At 42.6% G+C, this 26,972-nt stretch overlaps 1 protein-coding gene across 5 annotated transcripts in view; it reads left to right on the forward strand.

Moving 5' to 3' along the window:
* The first annotated feature begins 269 nt into the window (after window positions 1-269).
* The window catches only part of LOC112233879 (sterile alpha motif domain-containing protein 11-like), a 105,297-nt gene continuing 78,594 nt past the window's right edge, over window positions 270-26,972 (forward strand). The window contains exons 1-3 of one of the 5 annotated variants that reach the window (XM_042303607.1): window positions 270-1,350; window positions 2,935-3,026; window positions 20,056-20,231. In XM_042303607.1, coding sequence (XP_042159541.1) covers window positions 885-1,350; window positions 2,935-3,026; window positions 20,056-20,231 — 734 coding nt within the window. In that variant the 5' untranslated portion in view covers window positions 270-884. Of the gene's footprint in view, window positions 1,351-1,492; window positions 1,629-2,934; window positions 3,027-20,055; window positions 20,232-26,972 lie in introns of those variants that run through there. The other 4 variants (XM_042303606.1, XM_042303605.1, XM_042303609.1 and 1 more) reach the window with 4 other exon arrangements.

Consider the following 26,972-nt stretch of genomic DNA (forward strand, 5'->3'; position numbering starts at 1 on the left):
TAGACCTATATTCCAATAAACAGTGCTTGACTTGGACTGAAATAGTGCTTATATTCTAAAATGAATTCATATTTTCTAGAACTATAGACTTGAAATAGGCATGGTATAACTGATGAGACGACCCATATTCAACAATAGTCTAGCAAATGAACCACAAAGAATAACAGAGTTTGGGTGACAGCACTGTTTATATTTCGGAACAGGAGTTTCACAATACATTTGAGAGGAACCGGAGCTCAAGCAGTAGGACGTTTGAGGTACCGGTAGGCCTACTCAGCTCAGTTGAGCACATGCTCAAGTCAAGCACAGCTAATAAACAATACAATACAATATTGCCTGTGTTGTTCGGGCTATTAATTCAAGTAGACATTTTTGCGTAATATCAGCCCATTGGAAGGCACGGAGGACAACAGTAACTGTAAACATCAGTAAATAAAGGAAGTTAAAATAAGAGATACCAACATCATAACAATACCGTTTAAAAATAAACTAAACTGAAGAGCACATGGGAATGTGTCAATGATCATTGTGGATAACGACATATTGTGATGTCCACGGCTAAGGACTGGTCACTCCAACATGTCAGGTATTAGTGGCGCGAGTCCGATTAAGTGTGGTAGTCAGGAGCACTGCGAGAACCCCATGCGAGTGGAGCTGTGAGTATGGCGGATGAGAGCGCCGCGGCTAAAAGAGCTGTTAACTAGTGAATGGCAATCTCTCGGGGAAGTTCAACAGACCACTGTCAGAGCAACACCGGAGCCCTGCGTAAAGCAAAGTGGCGCTTCTTCAAGATTGGGGCGACTGACCAACTCCAAAAAGAGGACACACAAGTTGGGTCAGACTAGCTGTTAATCACTTGTTACCGGCGCTTCGCTCCCAGTAACATGCCTGCCATCAAAAAGGAGAGACTGGATGGGGACGATATGGCATTGGCTGCCTTCAACCAGAGCGAATACCTGGCTCCTTTAAATGCCACCACTATCCCCGTGGTGACCCCGCATCCACCGCAATACGACCATTTATTCGCCCATCACCGTGCGTATTTGGGGCTCCGCGACTCGGCGCTGCATCACCATCACCAGCAGCAGCACCTTCACCATCACCCGGACGACTTAATGCTGGAGAGGTTTTCCTCAATCCCCGACTTTCAGCCATTTTTTGACAACGGGGAACCATGCATCGAGGTGGAATGCGGGGAGAACAAGGCTTTGCTATACATTAACAAACTGTGCCAGGGTAGTAAGGGACCCTCAATCAAATACCGGGGCGAGTGGCTCACCCCGAATGAGTTCCAGTTTGTCAGTGGAAGGGAGACCGCCAAAGATTGGAAACGAAGTATAAGGCACAAAGGTAGGCAACAGCAAATATCATATTTAAATGGTTATTTTTTACAGTAGGCCTATATTTATTTTAAAGGATGATACCTAATTGAAGGTTTTTGTCATTGTTTTGGTGAGTGGAAATTCTGTTTCCATGGGTTGGTTCTGCGTTTTGTAGTTAAAGGGTTATACTCAGCAATATACACCAACTACCGTGCGTAAGGAGAGATGAGAAAAGGCGCATACATCGCTGTATCTTCACAGGCAGCGACCATTCTCAAAACGGGGCGTCAGGAGTCGTGGACTAAGGTGAAAAACTTTCATATTTAGGGTTCAGTAATGTTAAAACATTATATGACAGTTGGTGGACGTTGGGGGGTATCATTCTGTTGAGTGTTGAGTGTAACAGCAGGCGAAAAGGCAGTTGACAGCTCAACAGAACAGAATGATGTTGGCAGGGAATTAAATTATTTTAGGCTACTAGAAGTTGTACCCTATTCCTTACTCTTTTGGTTATTTCAGGTGGATTATGGTTGATTTGCAACTATCTGAGATATCAACCTAGTCCCAGTGGTAGACGTATCATAGTAAACGAAAAGGGTGTTGCTGCTTCAATATAATAGAATGCTGTTGAATGCAGGGAATTTAAAGATTTTTAGGCTACTCTACTCGAAGTTGAAGCCTATACCTGACCCTTTTGGTTATTTCAGGTTGATTATGGATGAGTTGCAACTATCCAAAATATTAACCTGGACTCAGGGGTAGACGTAACATAGTCAACTGAAATCCGGGACACTCAAATGAGTAGGGCTATGACATGTTTGACATTATTAGTTGGCTACTATTTCGGTTTGAAAAGTTTTACAGTGGCTCAGGCAAAAGACAGTTATCAGTAGATGTTTATGAAATGATTTATAATAAGAATAATGAATGCTATAGCTGTTTACTTATTATGGGCCTATTTGACTAATTACGTGTTATTGCGCTGGCTGCACACACAATTGTTTTTGAACCCCACCTTAGCCGAGGTTACTCATACGGAATTGACACGCATTTCCCCAAGTTCTGTTGGATGAGGGTATAAAAATGATATGAGCCCAATAATGGATAGTTTCATATCTGACTTTAGATACAGTGACACTAGCCTATGTAGACCTATCTTACCACACGGGGCTCAACTAGAACTCATCAGTAAAACTAATAAGGTCATTTGGTTTGACAAGCTGGCAATTCCAAAAGTAATGTTTATGTAATGTTTTGGCTTTGGAGTTGTGATCATTCAACAATGACCCAAGTTTAGTGTTGCACAATAAAAAATAAAAAAACGTTTTTCTATTTCCCTTTGTGTGCATTTCAGGTGTAGACTCTGATAACATAGTCTTAGATTCACTATACAAATATAGTTAAGGCTACTGAAGATCGAGTCATTTTATAATCACCTCCATAGTATAATTGATTTACAGCTGCGGAATTCAGTGGGTGCTGTATGAGTACAGTCTTTTATTTCTTATTTCTTATTGCTTATTCTCTCTCTCTCTCTCTCTCTCTCTCTCTCTCTCTCTCTCTCTCTCTCTCTCTCTCTCTCTCTCTCTCTCTCTCTCTCTCTCGCTCTCAGGGAAAAGTTTGAAGACCCTTATGTCCAAAGGAATCTTACAGGTACATCCTCCAATCTGTGATTGCCCTGGGTGTCGAATTTCGTCTCCAGTGGTAAGATTATGGTTCCATCAGCCTTTCAATTCTTACATCTGTTTTCTTGATTCATCATTGGTTTCAAATGTGTATGTTGCCATGCTGAACTCAATTGGCTGTGTTGACGAATGGGCTAAAAGATTGCTCTCAGCTGTGTTTTATTTGAATTGAAGACACAGAGTAAGCAGCATTGCTCTTTTTAAACTTGTTTTATTGATAGTTAGTAGAGGGAAAAGGAAAGAGGGTACAAGCTCTTATTAAATGAAAATAGAGTTATTTGTTGACAGTTAAAAGGCGCTCTAAAGCAGCCCCCACATACACACACCACATATATTTCTGTGGGCACACATGATTTCCAGCAATTATACACATTTTGTCATGAGGTGCAGAGAAAATGTTTCAGTTTTAAAGCTAATTTTCTTGCAATTCCATACATTTTGCCATGTCTAATGTGTATTTTTGTGATATTTGAGTGACTAAAACATTACCATAAAATCTATGGGCTAAAAAATCTAACTAAAAAACATTAGCTGATGTGGGCCAGTTGATCTGGACATTTCTTACAGGTTATAAATAGCTCTCTATGGTATGCAATGACTGACATGACAAGAGGAAAATTGATGATGCACTACCCAATTTTGAAATTGCACCTTGTGCATTCTATCATTAAAACTTTCAAGAGCAAGTTGAAAGCTGGACTGAGTTATTTTATATATATCTATATATATATATATATATATATATATATATATATATATATATATATACTAATATATATAAATATATACATACACTAAACACTAAAATAACACTAAAATAACACATCCTAGATCTGAATGAATGAAATATTCTTATTAAATACTTTTTTTCTTTACATAGTTGAATGTGCTGACAACAAAATCACACAAAAATGATCAATGGAAATCAAATTTATCAACCCATGGAGGTCTGGATTTGGAGTCACACTCAAAATTAAAGTGGAAAACCACACTACAGGCTGGTCCGACTTTGATGTAATGTCCTTAAAACAAGTCAAAATGAGGCTCAGTAGTGTGTGTGGCCTCCACGTGCCTGTATGACCTCCCTACAACGCCTGGGCATGCTCCCGATGGGGTGGCGGATGGTCTTCTGAGGGATCTCCTCCCAGACCTGGACTAAAGCATCCGCCAACTCCTGGACAGTCTGTGGTGCAACGTGGCGTTGGTGGATGGAGCGAGACATGATGTCCCAGATGTGCTCAATTGGATTCAGGTCTGGGGAACGGGCGGGCTAGTCCATAGCATAAATGCCTTCCTCTTGCAGGAACTGCTGACACTCTCCAGCCACATGAGGTATATGGTCTCACAAGGGGTCTGAGGATCTCATCTCGGTACCTAATGGCAGTCAGGCTATCTCTGGCGAGCACATGGAGGGCTGTGCGGCCCCCCAAAGAAATGCCACCCCACACCATGACTGACCCACCGCCAAACCGGTCATGCTGGAGGATGTTGCAGGCAGCAGAACATTCTCCACGGCGTCTCCAGACTCTGTCACGTCTGTCACATGTGCTCAGTGTGAACCTGCTTTCATCTGTGAAGAGCACAGGGCGCCAGTGGCGAATTTGCCAATCTTGGTGTTCTCTGGCAAATGCCAAACGTCCTGCACGGTGTTGGGCTGTAGTAAGCACAACCCCCACCTGTGGACGTCGGGCCCTCATACCACCCTCGTGGAATCTGTTTCTGACCGTTTGAGCAGACACATGCACATTTGTGGCCTGCTGGAGGTCATTTTGCAGGGCTCTGGCAGTGCTCTTCCTTGCACAAAGGCGGAAGTAGCGGTCCTGCTGCTGGGTTGTTGCCCTTCTACCGCCTCCTCCACGTCTCCTGATGTACTGGCCTGTCTCCTGGTAGCGCCTCCATGCTCTGGACACTACGCTGACAGACACAGCAAACCTTCTTGCCACAGCTCGCATTGATGTGCCATCCTGGATTAGCTGCACTACCTGAGCCACTTGTGTGGGTTGTAGACTCCGTCTCATGCTACCACTAGAGTGAAAGCACCGCCAACATTCAAAAGTGACCAAAACACCAGCCAGGAAGCATAGGAACTGAGAAGTGGTCTGTGGTCCCCAACTGCAGAACCACTCCTTTATTGGGGGTGTCTTGCTAATTGCCTATAATTTCCACCTGTTGTCTATTCCATTTGCACAACAGCATGTGAAATTTATTGTCAATCAGTGTTGCTTCCTCAGTGGACAGTTTGATTTCACAGAAGTGTGATTGACTTGGAGTTACATTGTGTTGTTTAAGTGTTCCCTTTATTTTTTTGAGCAGTGTATATATATCTGCAGCACCAGTCAAATGTTTAGACATACCTACTCATTCTAGGGGTTTTTCTTTATTTATACTATTTTCTACATTGTAGAATAATAGTGAAGACATCAAACAATGAAATAGCACACATGGAATCATGTAGTAACCAAAAAAGTGTGAAGAAATTTGAGATTCTTCAACGTAGCTACCCTTTGCCTTGATGACTGCTTTACACACTCTTGACATTCTCTCAACCAGCTTCATGAGGTAGTCACCTTGAATACATTTCAATTCACAGGTGTGCCTTCTTAAAAGTTAATTTGTGGAACTTCTTTCTTTCTTAATGAGCCAACCAGTTGTGTTGTGACAAGGTAGGGGTGGTATACAGAAGATAGCCCTATTTGGTGATAGACCAAGTCCATATTATGGCAAGAACAGCTCAAATAAGCAAAGAGAAATGACAGTCCATCATTACTTTAAGACATGAAGGTCTGTCAATCCAGAAAATGTCAAGAACTTTGAAAGTTTATTCATGTGCAATCGCAAAAACCATCAAGCGCTATGATGAAACTGGCTCTCATGAGGACCTGCACAGGAAAGGAAGACACAGAATTACCTCTGCTAAAGAGGATACGTTCATTAGAGTTAACTGCATCTTAGATTGCACCCCAAATAAATGCTTCACAGAGTTCAAGTAACAGATACATCTCAACATCAACTGTTCTGCAGAGACTGCATCAATCAGGCCTTCATGGTCGAATTGCTGCTATAAACTGGTTACCAATGTAATTAGAGCAGTAAAAATACATGTTTTGTCATACCAGTGGTATACGGTCTGATATATCACGGCAGTTAGCAATCAGCATTCAGGACTCAAACCTCCCAGTTTATAAATATACATATATACAAAAATATAAGCGCAACATGCAACAACTTCAGAGATTTTACTGAGTTTCAGTTCATTGAAGGAAATCAGTCAATTGAAATAAAGTCATTAAGCCCTAATCTATTGATTTAACATGACTGGGAATACAGATATGCATCTGTTGGTCACATATGCCTTAAAAAAGGTAGGGGCGTGGATCAGAAAACCAGTCAGTATCTGGTGTGCCCACCATTTGCCTCATGCAACACAGCAAATCTCCTTTGAATAGAATTAATCAGGCTGTTGATTGTGGAATGTTGCTGGATGTTGGTAGGAACTGGAAAGGCTTGCGTACACATTGATCCAGAGCATCCCAAACATGCTCAATGGTTGACATGTCTGCTGAGTATGCAGGTCATGTAAGAACTGGAAAATGTTCAACTTCCAGGAATTGTGTATAGATCCTTGCGATATGGGGCCATGCATTATCATGCTGAAACATGAAGTGATAACGGTGGATGATTGTCATGACAATGGGCCTCAGGATCCCATCCCGATATCTCTGTGCATTCAAATTGCCATCAATAAAATATAATTGTGTTCGTTATCCGAAGCTTATGCCTACCCATACCATAACCCCACCGCCACCATGAGGCACTCTGTTCACAACGTTGACATCAGCAAACCACTCGCCCACCGACACCATACATGCTGTCTGCCATCTGTACAGTAGAAACCGGGATTCATCCGTGAAAGCACACTTCTTCAGCGTGCCAGTGGCCCTCGAAGGTGAGCATTTGCCAACTGGAGTCAGTTACGACTCTGAATTGCAGTCAGGTCAAGACCTTGGTGAGGACGACGTGCGTGCAGATGAGCTTCCCTGAGATGTTTTCTGACAGTATGTGCAGAAATTCTTCGGTTGTGCAAACCCACAGTTTCATCAACTGTCCAGGTGGCTGTCCAGGTGAAGAAGTCTGATGTGGAGGTCCTGGGCTGGAGTGGTCACACGTGGTCTGCGGTTTTGAGGCCGGTTGGACGTACTGCCAAATTCTCTAAAATGACGTTGGAGGCTGCGCATGCAATCTCTGCTCAAAGTTTTGGTGGACATTCCTGCAGTCAGCATGCCAATTGCACGCTCCCTCAAAACTTGAGAGATATGTGGCATTTTGTTGTGTGACAAAAATGCAAATTTTAGAGTGGCCTTTTAGTGTCCCCAGCACAAGGTGCACCTGTGTAATGATCATGCTGTTTAATCAGCTTCTTGTTATGCCACACCTGTAAGGTGGATGGATTTTCTTGGCAAAGGAGAAATGCTCACTAACAGCAATGTATACAAATGTGTGCACAATATCTGTGAGCTTTTTTGGAACATTTCTGGGATCTTTTATTTCAGTTCATGAAACATGGGACCAACACTTTTACATGTTGTGTTTATATGTTTGTTCCTGCCGACCCCTCACGACCCACAGTTTGGGAACCATTGGGTTAGAGGGAGTGTGCCTGCATGAGTGTGCAATCAATATATACTCGATGATCCATTCTGATCTGCCTTTTGTGACACAACTTATTCAGAATATTGGTCTTAAATGCTCAATGCTTTGGCGATGAGTCCTGATAGTTTCATATCATATATTCCCGACAGCCTGTCATATATAGAAACTCACGTCAAATTTAGTGTATACAAGGTTTTTATTCAACTGGCATTTAGTTAAACTATCACCAAGTACTCCAAAATGGAAATTACTAGTTGGGACTACAACGCTGTTCAATATAAATTCATTCTGTCATTCCTCACAGATGCTAAGACAACATTGACATCAACACTGGCTCAAATTACCACATGAAGCACAGAATGAATAGGACAATTCTAGACAAAGTTAATAAGTAATATGAATGGGTGACTAGCCAGGCTCCCCTTGCTAGATTGATCTAATTGTCATGGCTCTAATGTCCTTTGCTGCTGTCCCTCACCTAGCTGTTGCACCGGGCTGTGTTTGCCCTGCGGTGCCGGTTTGGCTGAGCTAACGACATCATGCCATGCAGGCTGTGAGGCGTCACAGGCATGGCGTCTGTGCCAGTGTGCCAGCTTGGAGTGAGTTCTTCACCGGCGGTGAATCTGTTCACACAGGTGCGCAGTGTGTGTGTGTGTGTGTGTGTGTGTGTTTTTTATCGCTACGGAGCGCATCTGTCGTCGTTCCCAACCGCTAATCTTGAGGGAAGGGCGTAAGAAGCTTAGCGAGCTACTGAGCGTGGCTACTGGTGATTAAAGTGTGCGAAGCACGCAAGGCAAAGGCGGTTTAGATAAGCCGGAGGTGTTTGAGTGATACAGGTAAACCGGGGACGCTTTTCACAGCCAAGAATACAGATATACACCACCACATAGGGTCCATAGAAAATACATTTCAAATGGGATGCATTGGCCCAAAAAATGCGGAGAATATAGAAGTAGATGAGTTTTGGGGAAATTCAACATATATCATTTTCAGATATGGATATACTAGGTATACTGAAGTTATAGCATGTTGGCTTCACTCTGTAGGCTAAATATGTAGATGCTGCTGCAGTTAAACAGAGGCACAATATATATTGTTAGGGTTGTCTGCAAATTGTCTTTTAATTTTCTTAATGTATGTCATTTTTACTGACAGAAAAATGTACAGTCATAGAGTGACATGACTCAAGAACCTTGTCATGAGTTTCCCTTCTGAGACCTGACACAAAAGCCTATATTAATGGTATTGTTCGTTGCAGTATGCACACCTCATTGTTGCCCGTGCCTGTTGTTTGCTTAGCCAGAAGTGGTAGGCTCTTCTCTCCACAGACGTGTCTGATGGTTTCTTGTTTTCTATCTACTGCCTGGTGAGCAGTGCGGGTTCCTGTGAATTGTTGTCACGAACGAAGGCTGTGATTTTAACAAACCTGAAATTACTGCCAGAAAAACACGTCGTTGGTCTGTCTACCTGTAGCTCACATACATCGTATCATCTTATTTATGTCATCTGTGGCACAACAGAAGGCAATCCATTGTAGATAGCCTCCTGTTTCGCATTCAAGTAGCAGAAAGTTGCACAAAGTGGCACAGGTTGACACCCATGAGTGGTAAAAAAAACAAAAATGGGGTAAACTATGAACCCCAGTTGGCGATCAAGATTAGAACTGTATTGTTTGATGGCATTTTCATGCAGGTCTATAGGGAATGGCGAATGTACTTTTCTATAGTTAAAAATGATACAAAATGCACATCAGGTCATCTGTCCCAAAATATTGAAAACATTTATATTTATATTGAAATATGATATCTTATCAATTATATTCATGTTCTTAGTATCCCATGTGAGCTGCACTGCAATTCAGTTTTCTGTGTTGTAAACTACTAAAGTACACTAGTGACTAACATGTGTTTGATAAGATTACAGATTCTCTCAGGGGACCCCATTTAAACCACTGTACCACTAACCCCTCTCTCTGCTAGCTTCCTCTCGCTGTGTCTCCTTTGCTTCCTGCATTGCAGCCTTCCTCATCACTGTCTGTCTCACTACTTACTCACTGTAAAGCAAAGTTATTTTGTTCTGAGAACTTATAGTATCTTTTGTTAAGATTATAGCTATCTTCATTTCAATCAACTATTCCTACTGAGGTCAGGCTCTGTTTTAACGCTACTTTCTAACTTCATCCTTCTACCCAGCTGGCTAACAGTAGCCAGAGCCCTTGAGCTAGCTAGATAGCTAGCCTTCTGTCTGAAATATCAGCTACTATTTACAAGTTGTACACTCACTCTCCAAGAGTCTGTTTTGTTTTTGTTTGGGAGATGTCTGTTGACACGGCAGTAGTGGAGGTACGTTTAAAAAAATGTCCTTATGTCTGACGCATCTCGCATGCCCACTGTCAACGGCGTATCTCTCTACTTGCCACTTGCCAGTGTTGGTCTAGGCTGAGGAAGTTTGTTTCATCTCTCGGCCTTTACTCTGGGCAGAGTTTGCTGTTGGACAGTGTTGTGAATGAATGCGCCACTAACAAGACAAATCCAGTGGGAGCAGGCATACATAACAAGCATACTGTACCTGAATTATGATTCCTGAAAGAGAGACACAGTGACACAGCTCGCTTGTTAGCCGTGTTCCCAGAAATGTAGCGCCTTATAAGAAATATAAAAATGAGCAAAATAACCTAAGAAATAGGTTAAAGAGATACTTTGGGATTTTGGAAATGAGTCCATTTATCTACTTCTCCAGAGTCAAATGAACTCTTGGATACTATTTTTTTATGTCTCTGTGTCCAGTATGAAGGAAGTTAGAGGTAGTTTCGTGAGCCAATGCTAACTAGCATTAGCACAATGACTGGAAGTATATGGGAATATGCTAGCATGCTCATGGACAAAACCCCAAAGTATCTGTTTAAATTACCAGAGATTCTCACATGACCCATTATATTAGGCTATCGGTGTTAGCCTACTGGGGTATATCAGCCAACATAGTCCCGCAGAGACTTAGTTTGAAGAGAGCAGAGTTGGAGCAAGAGCAGACACTTGCACTTTCTCTTGATCTACATTTTACTTATAGCCTACTTTTTAGGAGCGGAATGATGTTCAAACAGACAAATATGGCTGATCAATATGTATTTCCAGGCAATGTAGTAAACTATAGCTTAGTCATATTTAGGAAGTGAATTTCCTTGGAAAGATAACTGCCCCGTGCTTCTCCGCCCATGCAGGCTATAGCCTTGTCTTTTTAATTGAGATCACACGTGCACCTGGTCTCGCACGACCAACTAGAGGAGTGGTATGGCTACAGAAATTGAAGCACCCAGAATGATGAGGGCTCACACACTTTCTCTGGAGCTACGTTTTGCATATAGGATATAGCCTACCTTTCAGGAGTGGGCACGATTTGCAGGCAGAGACAAATCAATGGATAATCAATATTTATTGAAAACCAAACCACACCATGGTATGCGGGCGTTATGCCTTTTCCTTTTCAGTCATAGTCAAATGTTTTGATTGCAACACAATTCACGTTGGTTGAGTGCCCACAATATTATTTATTTATGGACACTTTAGTACTGTTGCCTAATCATATTTGAGTTCATTCCCTTGGAAATATAACTGCGCCGTGCTTCTCCGCCCATGCATTTAATTGAGACCACACAAATAGCCTATAGACGCACTTTGACCTCGCATTCCTAACTAGGAGAGGAGAGGTAATAGGCTACTTAACTGGAAAATGAAAGTGTATGAATAATGCGATTTTAATACAATAGATAGGCTAACGCGTACAAAGCAGGAGACGACCGTTTCCAAATCATCTGCGGGACAAAGCAATATTTTCATCCCCAAATTGTCTGTCTGACTGCCTGCTCTCGCCCGTAGCATGAAAAATGCAGACCGCTCCGCAATGATCTCTGTCTGGACCTGCAGGCCTCTACCTTAGATTACATTCAACAGTGGTGTCCTGTAACAGTAATGCTGACCGACGTAACGTTGAGTTAGGATACTAGTGATCGAGTGATGAAGTAGTCCATAGCTATGTGCATGGAAACACTGTGTGTGTAGATGTGACAAAAGTGTGTGTGGTATGACATATGTTTGGTTTGTCTGCTTGTATATGATATTGTGTGGGTTGTAGTGTTGAGGTATGACATGATTTGAATTCATGATTAGGACATGAACAGAAATAAAATAGAACATGTTAATAAAGCAATGTTTTGCTCGTGGCTCCTGGGTTCAACTGCTCTGTAGACTCTTTATGCTCCGGTGTGTGTGGTCGATGTGTGAGAGAAGCGTAGTAAATTGTGCGTGTGTATGTCCCTTTAAGCCACTCGGCCAGGCAGGCTGACTGTGTGTGTGAGAGAGAGAGCGTGTGTGTGAGCTTGTGTGTGTGTGCTCCCGGGAGAGCCGGGCTTCCTCCGCTCTGTTATTCCAGCGGAACCAAAGGAGGCCGGCAGGAAATTACACTCTCCTCCTCCGGCTCGTAAAGATCTCCTCCAATCAGGGGGCTCCCCCTCTCCTGCATCCTGACCACAGAGAGAGAATGAACAACACACATACTCATGCACACAGGCACGCAGATGTACACACACAAACGAACACACGCACAGCTCCATGTTAGGGACTGTGGGAGATTACTCTTACTATTATTACATATACATCCCTGCCTAGGAATCTATTTTACCACCAGTTATTTGGGGTGGTTGAAAACTAAAAGAACCATAGGTTCCTTTTTCAAAATCAAATTTCCTGTTTGATTTTAGTGTTGATTTCAATATATTTAACATTGTAACCCATTGTGACTCTGCCAAGCCATAGCAGTAGACTTTCAATTGATATCTGGACTAGTCAGAAGTTATAAGGGAGTAATCTATATTAGTGCCTTGCTTATGGACAAGTGAACGGGAAGTTACCAGTACAGTAGCAATATAAGTAAATTGCTATAGATATTGCATAGAGCTGGTTACTGAGTTGATGTGGCTATTTGTTGGGACTTGCTACTGGCTGAGTGCCACTGTGATGAGGGGGATAAGCAGGGCTGGGGGGCTGACGCCTCTGTGTCTCTCAACAGCTCAGTCTCCGCAGGGGGTTAGAGTGTGTGTGTCTGTGTATGTGTGTGTGTCAGGGTTTCCGTTTGGAAAATGTGGTGCCGGACATTTTACCGGCAGCATTTTCATTTACCGGACCCATATGCATTGGTACGTAACCTGCACCGTCCACCCACAGTGCTCAGAATGACAGAAATCACATTTTGATTATGGTCATTCATATTAACAGAACTTGCATGTCAAGGATGCAACTATGTGAGGTCATTTTTACCATGTTCTGATGTGCACTTTGAATCTGATGTGCACTTTGAAGACATGAGTAGCCTAACGAACAGCAAAATCACAAGCCTATGTCAATCCACTATCCCTCATAGTATAAAAAGTTGACCTATTCTGTTGGTCAGCTTGTCAATAAAGAAATAGCTTATTCTAAACAGACTCTTACAGAGTTGTGGGATGATAGATTCCAAATTCATACAACCAGTAGGCCTAGACTACATTAAAAAAAAGTTAAAAAGCAATGAGTCTGATGAAACAGATCAGGACGTTTAGCTTAATATGTTGATAAAATATAATTTTTCCACATTCTAAGCGCAGCAATGTACACAAGACAGTACGCTAATCGCAAATGTTCGCTCCATAATTAAATTAGCGGAAAACACCGCACACATGGGATCCGTTTCATGTGATAGAGATGAAAATGTCAGTTCGGAATTTTTAAAGACGGGAGATATGCAGCAACTAATATGCAGCAACTAGCATGGGTTGCAAATGTGACTAGGATTGTGCTTTTGGCTACTGGACAATGAAAGAAAGTTTATATAAACTATAAATGGTCTGATTTTGGCTAGGCTATTTTGAATCAAGGTAAGACATGCCTCATAATATGTATTAAAATGTTCAGGTTTTAAACAATTAAATATAGGTTTTCAAAATGCACACCAAATCATTGAAAAGTGTCTGACAGATTTTCAGCTCAAAGGCTCTGTATCTGTAAGCTGTACGCATGTGATAAATAAGATACATAACGAATACACTGTAAAACACCTGCCAATTTAATTCCACTAAATGTTTTAATTAACCAATAGACTAATAATCATGACCAGCCAAATATATTTTAATCGACTGGTACTTCCATTAACGAATTGGCTAAAAAGCATAATTTCGCAATGGGATTTTTTCTTCTTCTCCCGGGCAATTGGCCAGCGGCAATTTTATTTATCGGCCTTTAATATTTTTTTATCGGCCAAAAGACGGCTATTGCCGGCTAATGGAAACCCTGGTATGTGTGGGTGTATGTGCGTGTGTGTGTGTGTGTGCAAGCATGTGTATGCACAAACATGTGTATGTATTTTTGTGAGTGTGTGTAGGTGCTTTTGCTGTGTGCAGTGTGTGTGAGTCCCTGTGTGTGTCCCACATGGCACTGAGGCTATACTACCATGGCAACCACAGGATCTGTTTTCAGGGCAGAAGCGATGCGTGGTTCTATACTCTAGTGTGTTTCTTAGTGAATTGGCCAAATTAGAGAATGACTGAATCTTTAATGATTTACTTATCTACTAGGAGTCTTGCAGTTTGGGTGGCCACAGTGCTAGGAATCAATATTAAAAGTACAACTTATTGGCAAGGTTACACATACTGTAACGCAATTCCTCCCTCTCTCACACAAACACAGACAATACACAACACTCGCACACACACACACACACACACACACACACACACACACACACACACACACTGGCTATGCTGTGTGCGTTTGTGTGAGAGAGGGAGGGATTGTGTTACACTATATGTAACCTTGCCAATAAGTTGTAGTATTGACTTTTAGTATTGATGTGTTTGTGCATGTTTGTGTGTGCAAATGTCTGTGCATTTGTTGGGGTGGGACTGTGGGAGTTAGCTAAATAAGGTGGACTGCCTGTCTATCAGCAGAGAGAATTATGGAACTACTCTCTCCTTCCAGTGTGTGTGCAGACTTCTGACCTCATCTGATAGCAGAGTGGTCGAGTGATATCATCCTCTTTCTCTGTAGCCTCTTTACACACCATGTGTGTGTGTGCACGTGTGTATGTGTGTCTGTGTGTCTGTGTGAGAGAGAGGGAGGGAGTGTGTTACTCAACTCAGTGTTTCTCAAATGACACAATAGGCAGAGTAGTGTGATTGAATGGGAGATATAATGCTAGAAGAAAAACACACATGAATATACAGGTTTGGGTAAATTTGTTTGTATACAAAAATATTATTTTCAGACGTTGATGCTGATATGAGGCCTTCTCAGTGGCATCTTTTTGTTTTATCCTGCAAAACTCAACCTTGCTGCACTTTCTTCCATCTCTCTCCCTCTCACTGTTAGCCTCTCCCTCCTACCCTCCCTCCCTCTGTTTTTGTCTGGGGAGAGAATGGCGGAGTCATTACCTGTCCATAAAGCTCTCCTGCGGCTTCCTTGGCGGGCCTATCCAAACACACACGGAGAGAAAGAGAGAGAAAAAGAGAGGTGCTGGTACGCCTGGCTGCACTACCACTGACCTCCCAGCGCTGCCCCCCTGCACCGCTCCACTGGGCCGCAACCGCCCGCTCAGCTCAGCTTGTGGGGTGGGGGCAGAGAGGGCGGTGTGTGTTTGAGGGATGTGGCGGAGAAAGGGGCGCGCCTGGTTGCATGCCTGTCCTTCCCTCAAATGTTTTTCTCACATCTCCTGGCAATGAAAAACTTAGTGTTGCCTTGCCATTATATATTCCCCCTCCACGCGCACACAGACACACACTTTTATCACGGTCTTTTCAAATGTAAAATGTAGCCTGCATTTATACACTGAGTGTACAAAACATTAAGGACACCTTCCTAATATTGAGTTGCCCCCCCCTTTGCTCTCAGAACAGCCTCAATTCGTCAAGGTATGGACTCTACAAGGTGTCAAAAGCTTTCCACAGGGATGCTGGCTCATGTTGACTGCAATGCTTCCCACAGTTGTGTCAAGTTGGCTGGGTGGTGGTGGATCATTCTTGACACACGGGAAACTGTTGAGCATGAAAAACACAACAGTTGCAGTTCTTGAAACAAACCAGTGCGCCTGGCACCTACTACCATACCCTGTTCAAAGGCACATCTTTTGTTTTGCCCATTCAACCTCTGAATGGCACAGATACACAATCCATGTCTCAATTGTCTAAAGGCTTAAAATTCCTCCTTTAACCTGTCTCCTCCCCTTCATCTACACTGATTGAAGTGACATCAATAAGGGATCGATTAATTCATTTGTGGTGGGAAGGGTTGCATGATTTGAAATCCCCCCCTCTAACATCTAAAGTATAGAATTGTAGACGAATTCATTTATAGAAATGTCAGAGTGTCTTAGCGGGTGAGAACGTGAGTAAGAGATCGTGGGGCTCAGCATAAACAAAAAGGATAGTGGAGTGTTTCTCAAGCGCACGCGAACACACTGGGTTTTTAACTCTTTTTTTAATCACTGGCCCTATGTGAGTGTGGCAATGACGGCCCCTTTCCCTCCCCTTCTCTCTCGCTCCCTCTCTCCCCCTGTCGTCTCAACTCCCCCTCCCCCTCCGCTAATGTTCGCGCCAAGTCGGCCCGCCATCCCGCCTCCGCACACATACGCACACATGCACACGCACACACACGCTGAGAGGTAACGGCAGACAGGCGCGTGACTCATTAGGCATTCGTCCCCCAGGGAGAACGCTGGGGGGGCGCGTGCAAGAGAGAGAGCACCGCAGCTGCAGGAATGTCACGGGCGGCTACTGCTGGGTGTGTGTGTTTGTGTGTGTGTGTGTGTGTGTGTGTGTGTGTCTGAGCCAGCGGCAGGGTACTGCACCTTTCAGGAAATAAGGCAGAGAGAAGAAAACACATTACTATCCTTTTCCACAGAGGCTTCATTTAAGGTCTGGAACAAGCTTAGTAAAATAATGCTTCTTCAATAATCTTAGCTGATGTTAAAAATACAACATTTCTGTTTGCCATTATTGTTTGGCATTAAATACAGTCATGTGATTTTTACAGAACAACAACAACTGTTTTTTTTTCTGCAGATTTAAAGCAAATCTTCTATCCTTAATGAATGTAGAGGCCATACTGCTGAAGTTACTGGTGTACCATAGAGCACATAGGGTTCTGGACTATACAGGGAATATGGGCCATTTGGGACAGGTCCATGGCCACTTCTCATACTACCATCACATGTTATCTCAAATGCTGTCATTATCAGTGATGTGTATCTTTATGTGTGAGTTTCATTTTATTTGTGAAAGTGTCATTTCATTATGTTGTAGTTGATAGAGATGAACAATTGATGAGGTAACCTAGATAGTTGTTGTGTCAACAAAACAATGTTAAAGAGCCCAATATGTATTGAATGGTTGTACATTTGTCAATATTACAAAAACATTAAAGCAACATTATAGAAATCAATTACCTTGTGGTATTGGTGCAATCAATGATGATTCTAAATGTCATGTGGTTTGAAAATTTGGGTTGCCTCTCTTGACTAAAGTCGCCATTCTAATTTAACGGAACCCATCTGAATCATGCTTGACTAAGACTGTATTGGTGTGTGTGTGTGTGTGTGTGTGAGTGTGTGTGTGTGTGTGTGTCTGTGTTTGTGGGTGTTGTGTGTTGTTTGTGTGTAAATGTGAAATACAGATATTTTTCCTGGCTGGCGGACCCTGACTGTCTGACAGAATGTGTAGGAGGGGATATTCATAGAGGTGCTTTTAGAGGAATGATTATAAGATATTTTTTTCAATGGCTGACTGAGGGCTGACTGCACAGGAAGGTTGCCTTCAATGTGTGTATGTGTGTGTGTGTGTTTTGTGTATGTGTGTGTGTGTGTGTGTGCGTGTGTGTGTGTGTGTGTGTGTGTGTGTGTGTGTGTGTGTGTGTGTGTGTGTGTGTAAATGATGATTGTGTGCACCTCTTCTTTTTACCCTACGTGGGCTGCCAGGGGTATGTATTGTTTCATGTTTTGTTTTGGAGAGCCGTCCGTGCTGCGGAAGTGTTGCCAGAAACGATGGGAGCCCACCCCTAGTTCTGCGCCAGTGGTGCTAAAGAAAGGAAAGGGGGGTTTCCGGGAGGAGAGGGGGGTAGTAGGGGGGCTGGCGGCCTGGGTATGTCAGGGCCATGTGGGTGGTTGTCTACACACCAAGCCACAATCTCTGTGCTTCTTCCTGGGCAGACTATTGCAGTAGACCAGCACACAATGCTTTTCTGCTAAGTAAAACACCATCTTCACATGCAGGGGAATTATTAATCAAGAGCAGGTGTGTGTGTAAATATGAAAGGTGTGTGTGTCTTACAGTGAGAGCAACTGAGAGAGAGCATGCTGTATACTTCTAGTCCAAGTAGCTAAGTCCGAGGGAGTAGAGTGGAAGTAGCAGCAACTCCTCCACTGTCCTCACACAGTTGTGAATAACTTATACAAAGCGACTGCTCTCCACAGATCTGCCTGTGGAAAGAAGAAAGGAAAAAACATATTTCGTTAAGACAGAAAAAGAGAAAGAATGTGCAGAACTATGTGGCCCTGCTCATCCTGAGGGATGTTTTCATCTTTTTCCTCCTTTCCCCCCCTCCCTAGTTTTAATGTCTGCCACTTGAGAGCCTCCAGAAGGGCTGCACCTGTTTGCCTCTTGGCTAGGCGCCTCTGCCCCCCCCTGCCACTCATGCCGCCACTCCTCATGGGATGGAGGGATGGAGGGAGAGAGGGGGAGTGCGTGTGGTGGAAGGGATAGCTGGAGGGCTCAGAGGCGTCAGGGAGAGCAGAGCGGAGATGTAGGCACTGCGAGAGTGTTTTGTATTGCCCCCACCCCCATCCTTTTTTCTCTCCATTGCTGTGGCTCCTCGTACTCAAATTCAGTTCCCTCTCTCTCTCTCTCTCTCTCTCTCTCTCTCTCTCTCTCTCTCTCTCTCTCTCTCAATTTCTTTCCTCTTCTGTTTCTCTCCCTCCTTTCCTCCTATTCTCCCTCTCTGCCTCTCTGTCTCATCCTCTCTCTATCCCCCCTCTCCCTCTATCTCCATCCCCTGATTTTTCTCTCCATAGAGCCGTGTTAATCTGCAGTGACCTCTTCCCAAACGCCTCCTCTTCAGGTCACATTAAAGGTCGCCCAGCTTCACTCGCAGAACCCCTTAGGGCCACACTCCTCCTTTCTTTTCCTTTCGCTCTGCTCGTTAGAGCTTTGTGGCAAAAAAACACTGAATACACCAACCAGAATTATTTCCTGTCCTCCCGTTCCATGACCACCTTATCACTCAGAACTCTGGCAATGGTAAACTATGGTTCTTTAGTCGATTCCCCTATTATGATTGCTGTGGTAAATTCGATAATTATGTCTGTATGGGAGTTGAATGTAAATTCAAACGTGCACTATGTAATTACTCACATCTATAGTTATAAACGCTATAGAACAGTAGTCCTACATGTATCAGCCTTGTCTCAGCCGGAACATGTAGCCTATTCTTCAGCATGTCATTTTGGATCATAAATGTTTTCCTGTGTTTCCTGTATGGTTGAAATCCAGCCTAGAGTCCAGCCTTCGTCGCTTGAGCATTTTTTAGTGGGCTAGAGCACTAGAAATGGCTTCCTCTCTCAAACACATCGCCAGGATCGTTGGTCACACTTGTCATGTTTCCCATTTCAATTGAATTACTGGCTAACAGTACTATCATATTTGTGCTAAAACTTCCTAAATACTACATATTAGTACTACATACTACATTTATCAATTGTTTTCCCCACTAGACAAGTAAATACTTATTGACACCCATATTAGATAGCAATGTTTTACTTTCTTATGCTTTGTTTCCATCTTGATTCAGTCTAAATGTGGTTGTTCATTTTCCTGTGGTATTGTGTTTCATAAATACCCTCAATATTAGTATGTTTCATTATTCCTGTCAGTACAACCAACCAATGCAAGCTGAATTTGCTATGGAGCTTGAGCCTATGTGGGAACTTTCTATGTTCTTAGTATTGCCTCTGAATAATGCTAAATGCTGTTTAGAACAAATTATGTGTTGTAGAATGAATTCATCTCATGTAATGATCACTCATTTTAATATAAATGTATGCCCCAGTTACAGTAGCAGCATTGAATTCTGAGTATGACTGATTGGGAATATTAGGGTGTTCACTGCACACAAAGGTTGCTGTTTAGAGTGGAGGAGAGCTTCAAACGCTAGCTATTAGCATCTTATCACATCCTTAGCATTAGCATGTTAGCACATGCTTAGTATTAGCAAATTTAGCACATATTTTGTGTTAGCAGGCTCTTAGCATTAGCATGTTAGCATTGAAATGCCATTGGCAAATGGAGAGACATGTTTCTAAGAGCTTCTTCTCCCCATTTGTTGTAGAACCGCGGTCGTTTGGCCGAGAAGCGCACCATCCCCCTGCCCCCCAACCGCGTGCCCAAGAGGGAGCTGGCCTCTGCCTTCAGCAGTGACGACAGCGAGGGTAGCGACCGCGCCAGCGGAGACCATGCCCACATCAAGCAGGAAGACGAGCTGCATTACAGTATCATGAGAAAGGGGTAAGGCCTGGGAGAACTTCTTAATCTGATTTATATTGGTCAATAGAAATAAATCATCACCTACAGTATCTATTCACCCTCATTCCCAACATGTCTCTGGTTGTTGGCTTTGTGTGGTGTAGAGGTGTACAAGCTTTGTGCTTACATTAAGTGTACATGTTATGTGCTAACGTGTAAGAAATTCATGTTTTCTTGCTTATCGTCTTTGTTCAGTCTACACTGCACTCTGTGAGTCACTGAAACACAGCTTACCCCCCCCGCCCCATACAGAAGAATATTCTTTATAATAGTATTAAAGTAGTCTTAAGCGTATTCAACTATGCGAGGACCAAAATACTAATAATGTAAAGTGCAGGATAAAACAAGTGCAATAAAATAACTAACATCGAGGCCCCGCACTACGTTCTGATGGAGACGGTGTGGTCTTTTACACGACAACAGTTACCGGGTTACATGGATACCACAACTCGCAAGAGGAGCACTCCACTGTCCACAAAGTCAATGTCAGCTCATCTGTGGACATTACATGCACGCACGCACGCGCACACACAGACACATGCAGTCCGTGCCGTTGTGTGAGTTTATTTCGGTTCTCATTAGAATGGTAAATGAGGGCTTGAAGAAGGGGAAAAACAGGCTGAAACATGCTCTGATGCAGTAGCTGTCACTGCGTATGAGAGCATGATAATGCATTGATTCTGTTGTCAGAGGACCATGTACATTTGGTGAAAAATACTTCTGTCAAGCCATCTCTTCTAAAAGCTAAAAGACTGAATACCATTGCCATACGATGTGTTTCAGGTTTGAGTAGCCTACCTACAAGCTTCAGATAACAGTCAGACAGTCGCCTTAAACAGGCGTCATGTGTAGTTTCACCTTAGTGAAATTGCTGTGTGCCAGGGATTTTCTTCCTGGCTCCAAAGCTCTACATCCCTCTCATTTCAACTCATGCCTGGACCGGGTAGAAAGTGATGAGATAATCCAGTAAGAAATGTGGAAACATGCATGCATTTGCACGTGTACACACACACATACAAACACACACACACCCACAAAGTTAGGGTCGTGGCAAGGTCATCCAATTAAAGTTTTTTCAATCACTTTGGTGCAATTTTCACAAGTATGTGGTACATTTTCACAACTCTAAGCACAAAAATCTAAACAGAAAATCAAAATGGTTAATGTTTCAAAACTCTAAGCACATTTTCAATTGACTGAGTACAACAAACAAAGTATCTGCTCCAAACTGATGACTACTTAACCCAAATTATGTAGTATCTAGGTAACGTATATGTATTAGTTTGGTTACTGCGGAACACTGTCATTTCTATATTTTTACCTCATAAATGTATTAATTTGACATCAATTTATGTTGTAAGGTAAAACCAAATCATATATGGATGTGGCTGTAAATACTACATCATCATTCACCATCAGCCAGTGTGCTTCAATAGGACAAAGTGGAAAGATTCACTCTATGTTCTACCATTTGAAATTATAGTGTAGTGTACGCAGAACTGAAATACCTGGGTTGTAATTTAAGCAATAAGGCCTGAGGGGGTGGCCATGGCTAAGGGCTGTTCTTCTGCACGAAGCAACATGGAGGTGGCCAAATACCACAAACCCCCAAGGTGCCTTATTGCTATTATAAACTGATTACCAACGTAATTGTAATAAATGTAAAAATAAATGTTTTGTCATACCCGTGGTATACGGTCTATTAAAACTGGGTGGTTCAAGCCCTGAATGCTGATTGGCTGACAGCAATCAGTATAGCAGACCTAATACCACGGGTATGACAAAACATGTTTTTTTTAATGATCTTATTATGTTGGTAACCAGTTTATAATAGCATTAAGGCACTTTGGGGGTTTGTGATATATGGCCAATATACCACGGCTAAGGGCTGTGTCCAGGCACTCCGTGTCGCGTAGTACATAAGAACAGCCTTTATATTGGCCATATACCACCCCCCTCCCCCGGGCCTTATTGCTTAAATATACCACAGCTTTCAGCCAATCAGTATTCATGGCTCAAACCACCCAGTTTATGAATAGTAATATATTTCACTCATTATCTGAATTTCATTGATACACTATGAGCTGATGAATTTCGAGCAGAGAGACAGGCGATACTGTATCAGTTGACAAGTCACGTAGACAATGTGATCTTTTCCAATCTTATGTGGCATAAAAGGTATACAACACGGTGCTATGTTTTTACAGCAACCAACTGCTATACAATACCCCTATGTCTGATGATTTGTTCTACGTTTGTACTGTATAAGGATAATAAAACTGTTAACACTGACATATTTCTCAACATATGCTCATAACTTGCCATTGGATAAAAATTCCTTTAAAAAAATTGTATGTCAAGTTTAATAGTCAAATACGGTATGGAACATAATATTTACCATCTACTATTCTTTTTATTTAGCACTTCAAAAAGAACAGTTTTGAAATTTGTATGTTGTATTTTTTGCTATTGAATTAAATTATAGTTAAAATGACTCAATTGTGAGCCTATCATCATCTAATGTATTGGTGACTAAACTTGATGGAAAACTTTGCATGAACGAATGAGGGGTGAAATATGTGTTAAACTCCAATGAATACACAATCAAAGGTTCTAAACATAAGATAGGGGGCATTACAAGCAGGGGTCTAAAGTGCAATCAATTTGGTCCTGGAGCAGGAGTTTTGCTTTGGGAGCAGAAAAAAAATATCCTAGATAGTAATTGTTGTAATGATAAGACTTCACTGTACAGTTGTTTCCGAGTGCAGATTCAGTAGCATCATGGTCGCACCATTACTACAGCGAAAACGGCTTGCTTCTAGACCAACCAGGTCAGAAGATCTGACCCATATTACCAGCGCAACATTACCATCTTCCTATAGTGGCTCGCCAGGACCATATTTTATTCATAAACCATGTCGTGGGCTGTTCTAAAACTACTTGTGTGTTGATTTGTTTACACTTTGTTCAGTCATGTTACCTCTTTGGCTTGCTACCTAACAACCTACCAGTATATCCAAATAGTTGGGGGCACAGAAAGAAAGGAAAAGAGATAGCTTCTTCAGGAGATCAATGATCATAATAATGAATGATTGACAGATATTTTGTACGTCCTCATCACAAACCTTACGTTTTTAAAGAGACCGTGTACAATTTTCAGTGAAACGTTTTTGTTGCTGGGCGTACCAGTGCTACCAATGACATTTTTTAATTTAGAGCCCTGATTACACGTGTTACCAGTTAATAGTTTTGTATGTTTTTGAAAATATACCACTTACATCTGAAAAGTTTGCCAAGGTGATTGAACAAAAGATTAACCAAATGAGCTCAAATGAGGATGAGGCTCTGATGACATACTCCACTTTTGTGTGTGTTAGTAACAAATCATCAAAGGAATTGGGCATTAAAATCTCCCAATATCCTGTTTCGAACATATCCATGTAAAATGGTTAAAATGCTATGATCTTTTCTTTATGAAAAATATTTTGTGTGTGTGTGTGTGCACGTGCGTGTGTGTGTGTGTGTTTGTGCGTGCGTGTGCGTGTGTGCGTGCTGTCTCAATACTGGTTGTGACATGGAGGACAGCACAGCAACTGTAAAGTTGTAAATGGATCCACTAACCTCATTAAATTACTTTCCCCACCGACACTTGCGGCGCTCATGTGTTAAGATGATAATGTATTTAAAGAACACTTATGACTAATATGTCAGGCTTTTACCCTTTAAAAGGCGGCGGACTCGCTGGAGCCACAGCTCCGCTCTGTCCCGGGCACCCGTCTCATCCCTACTTTACCCAAATGCAATGGGTCTGAGCGAAAGGGATAATGGGATGTCCAATCAGGGAAATCTGATTTCTATTGACCACAGACCCAGTAAGTGAGTCGTAGATGGGTCTTAACAAATTGGATTTGGTCAATGGATGGTGAAAAAGATGGGATGCTGTATATATGTGTGTGTGTCTATTCTCTACCTCCTCGACACATCATCAGGATTCTCGCTAGCATTGTGTCACATCACACTTTGCTACTTCCTGCAACATTTTTTCCATTGTGATAATTATACTGTGTCATTCTCATCGTGATGCAGAAAAATACCTGATTCAATTAAAAAACATTGTTGTGTTATGGTCCACTTCTACATCAATCAATCAAATGTATTTATGAAGCCCTTCTAACATCAGCTGATGTCACAAAGTGCTGTACAGAAACCCAGCCTAAAACCCCAAACAGCAAGCAATGCAGGTGTAGAAGCACGGCAGCTAGGAAAAACTCCCTAGAAAGGCCAGAACCTAGGAAGAAACCTAGAGAGGAACTAGATGATAATAATAATCACAGTAGTTGTCGAGGGTGCAACAGGTCAGCACCTCAGGAGTAAATCTCAGTTGGCTTTTCATAGCCGATCATTCAGAGTATCGCTACCGCTCCCGCTGTCTCTAGAGAGTTGAAAACAGCAGGTCTGGGACAGGTAGCACTTCCGGTGAACAGGTCAGGGTTCCATAGCGGCAGGGAGAACAGTGGAAACTGGAGTAGCAGCAAGGCCAGGTGGACTGGGGACAGCAAGAAGTCATCAGGCCAGGTAGTCCTGAGGCATGGTCCTAGGGCTCAGGTCCTCCGACAGAGAGAAAGAAAGAAAGAGAATGAGAGAATTAGAGAGAGCATACTTAAATTCACACAGGACACCGGATAAGACAGGGGAAAGACTCCAGATATAACAGACGGACCCTAGCCCCCCGACACAAACTACTGCAGCATAAATACTGGAGGCTGAGACAGGAGGGGTCGGGAGACGCTGTGGCCCCGTTCGACGATACCGCCTGACAGGCCAAACAGGAAGGATATAACCCCACACACTTTGTCAAAGCACAGCCTCCACACCAATAGAGCGATATCTTCAACCACCAACTTACCATCCTGAGACAAGCCCGAGTATAGCCCACAACCCGAGGGGGTGGGGGTGCCAACCCGGACAGGAAGATCACGTCAGTGACTCTACCCACTCAAGTGACGCACCCCTCCTAGGGACGGCATGGAAGAGCACCAGTAAGCCAGTGACTCAGCCCCTGTAATAGGGTTAGTGACAGAGAATCCCAGTGGAGAGAGGGGAACCAGCCAGGCAGAGACAGCAAGGGCGGTTCGTTGCTCCAGTGCCTTTCTGTTCATCTTCACACTCATGGGCCAGACTACACTCAATCATTAGACCTACTGAAGAGATGAGTCTTCAATAAAGACTTAAAGGTTGAGACCGAGTCTGCGTCTCTCACATAGGAGAAAGCCCTGCCTCGAGGTGTTTGCTTAAAAATTCTAGGGACAGTAAGGAGGCCTGCGTCTTGTGACTGTAGCGTACATGTAGGTATGTACAGCAGGACCAAATTGGAAAGATAGGTGGGAGCAAGCCCATGTAATGCTTTGTAGGTTAGCAGTAAAACCTTGAAATCAGTCCTTGCCTTAACAGGAAGCCAGTAAAGAGAGGCTGGCACTGGAGTAATATGATACAAAATGTTGGTTCTAGTCAAGATTCTAGCAGCCATGTTTAGCACTAACTGAAGTTTATTTAGTGCTTTATCCGGGTAGCCGGAAAGTAGTGCATTGCAGTAGTCTAGCCTAGAAGTGATAAAAGCATGAATTCATTTTTCTGCATAATTTTTGGACAGACAGTTTCTGATATTTGCAATGTTACTTAGATGGAAAAAAGCTGTCCTTGAAACAGTCTTGATATGTTTGTCAATAGAGATATCAGGGTCCAGAGTAACGCCGAGGTCCTTCACAGTTTTATTTGAGATGACTGTACAACCATCAAGAGTAATTGTCAGATTCAACAGATCTCTTTGTTTCTTGGGACCTAGAACAAGCATCTCTGTTTTGTCCGAGTTTAAATGTAGAACATTTGCCGCCACCCACTTCCTTATGTCTGAAACGCAGGCTTCCATAGAGTTTAATTTTGGAGCTTCACCATGTTTCAAATCAAATAAAATCAAATAAAATCAAATTTTATTTGTCACATACACATGGTTAGCAGATGTTAATGCGAGTGTAGCGAAATGCTTGTGCTTCTAGTTCCGACAATGCAGTAATAACCAACAAGTAATCTAACTAACAATTCCAAAACTACTGTCTTATACACAGTGTAAGGGGATAAAGAATATGTACATAAGGATATATGAATGAGTGATGGTACAGAGCAGCATAGGCAAGATACAGTAGATGATATCGAGTACAGTATATACATATGAGATGAGTATGTAAACAAAGTGGCATAGTTAAAGTGGCTAGTGATACATGTATTACATAAGGATGCAGTCGATGATATAGAGTACAGTATATACGTATGCATATGAGATGAATAATGTAGGGTAAGTAACATTATATAAGGTAGCATTGTTTAAAGTGGCTAGTGATATATTTACATAATTTCCCATCAATTCCCATTATTAAAGTGGCTGGAGTTGAGTCAGTGTCAGTGTCAGTGTGTTGGCAGCAGCCACTCAATGTTAGTGGTGGCTGTTTAACAGTCTGATGGCCTTGAGATAGAAGCTGTTTTTCAGTCTCTCGGTCCCAGCTTTGATGCACCTGTACTGACCTCGCCTTCTGGATGATAGCGGGGTGAACAGGCAGTGGCTCGGGTGGTTGATGTCCTTGATGATCTTTATGGCCTTCCTGTAACATCGGGTGGTGTAGGTGTCCTGGAGGGCAGGTAGTTTGCCCCCGGTGATGCGTTGTGCAGACC

This window comes from Oncorhynchus tshawytscha, linkage group LG22 (genome assembly GCF_018296145.1).
Source record: "Oncorhynchus tshawytscha isolate Ot180627B linkage group LG22, Otsh_v2.0, whole genome shotgun sequence".
NCBI classification, from domain to species: domain Eukaryota; kingdom Metazoa; phylum Chordata; class Actinopteri; order Salmoniformes; family Salmonidae; genus Oncorhynchus; species Oncorhynchus tshawytscha.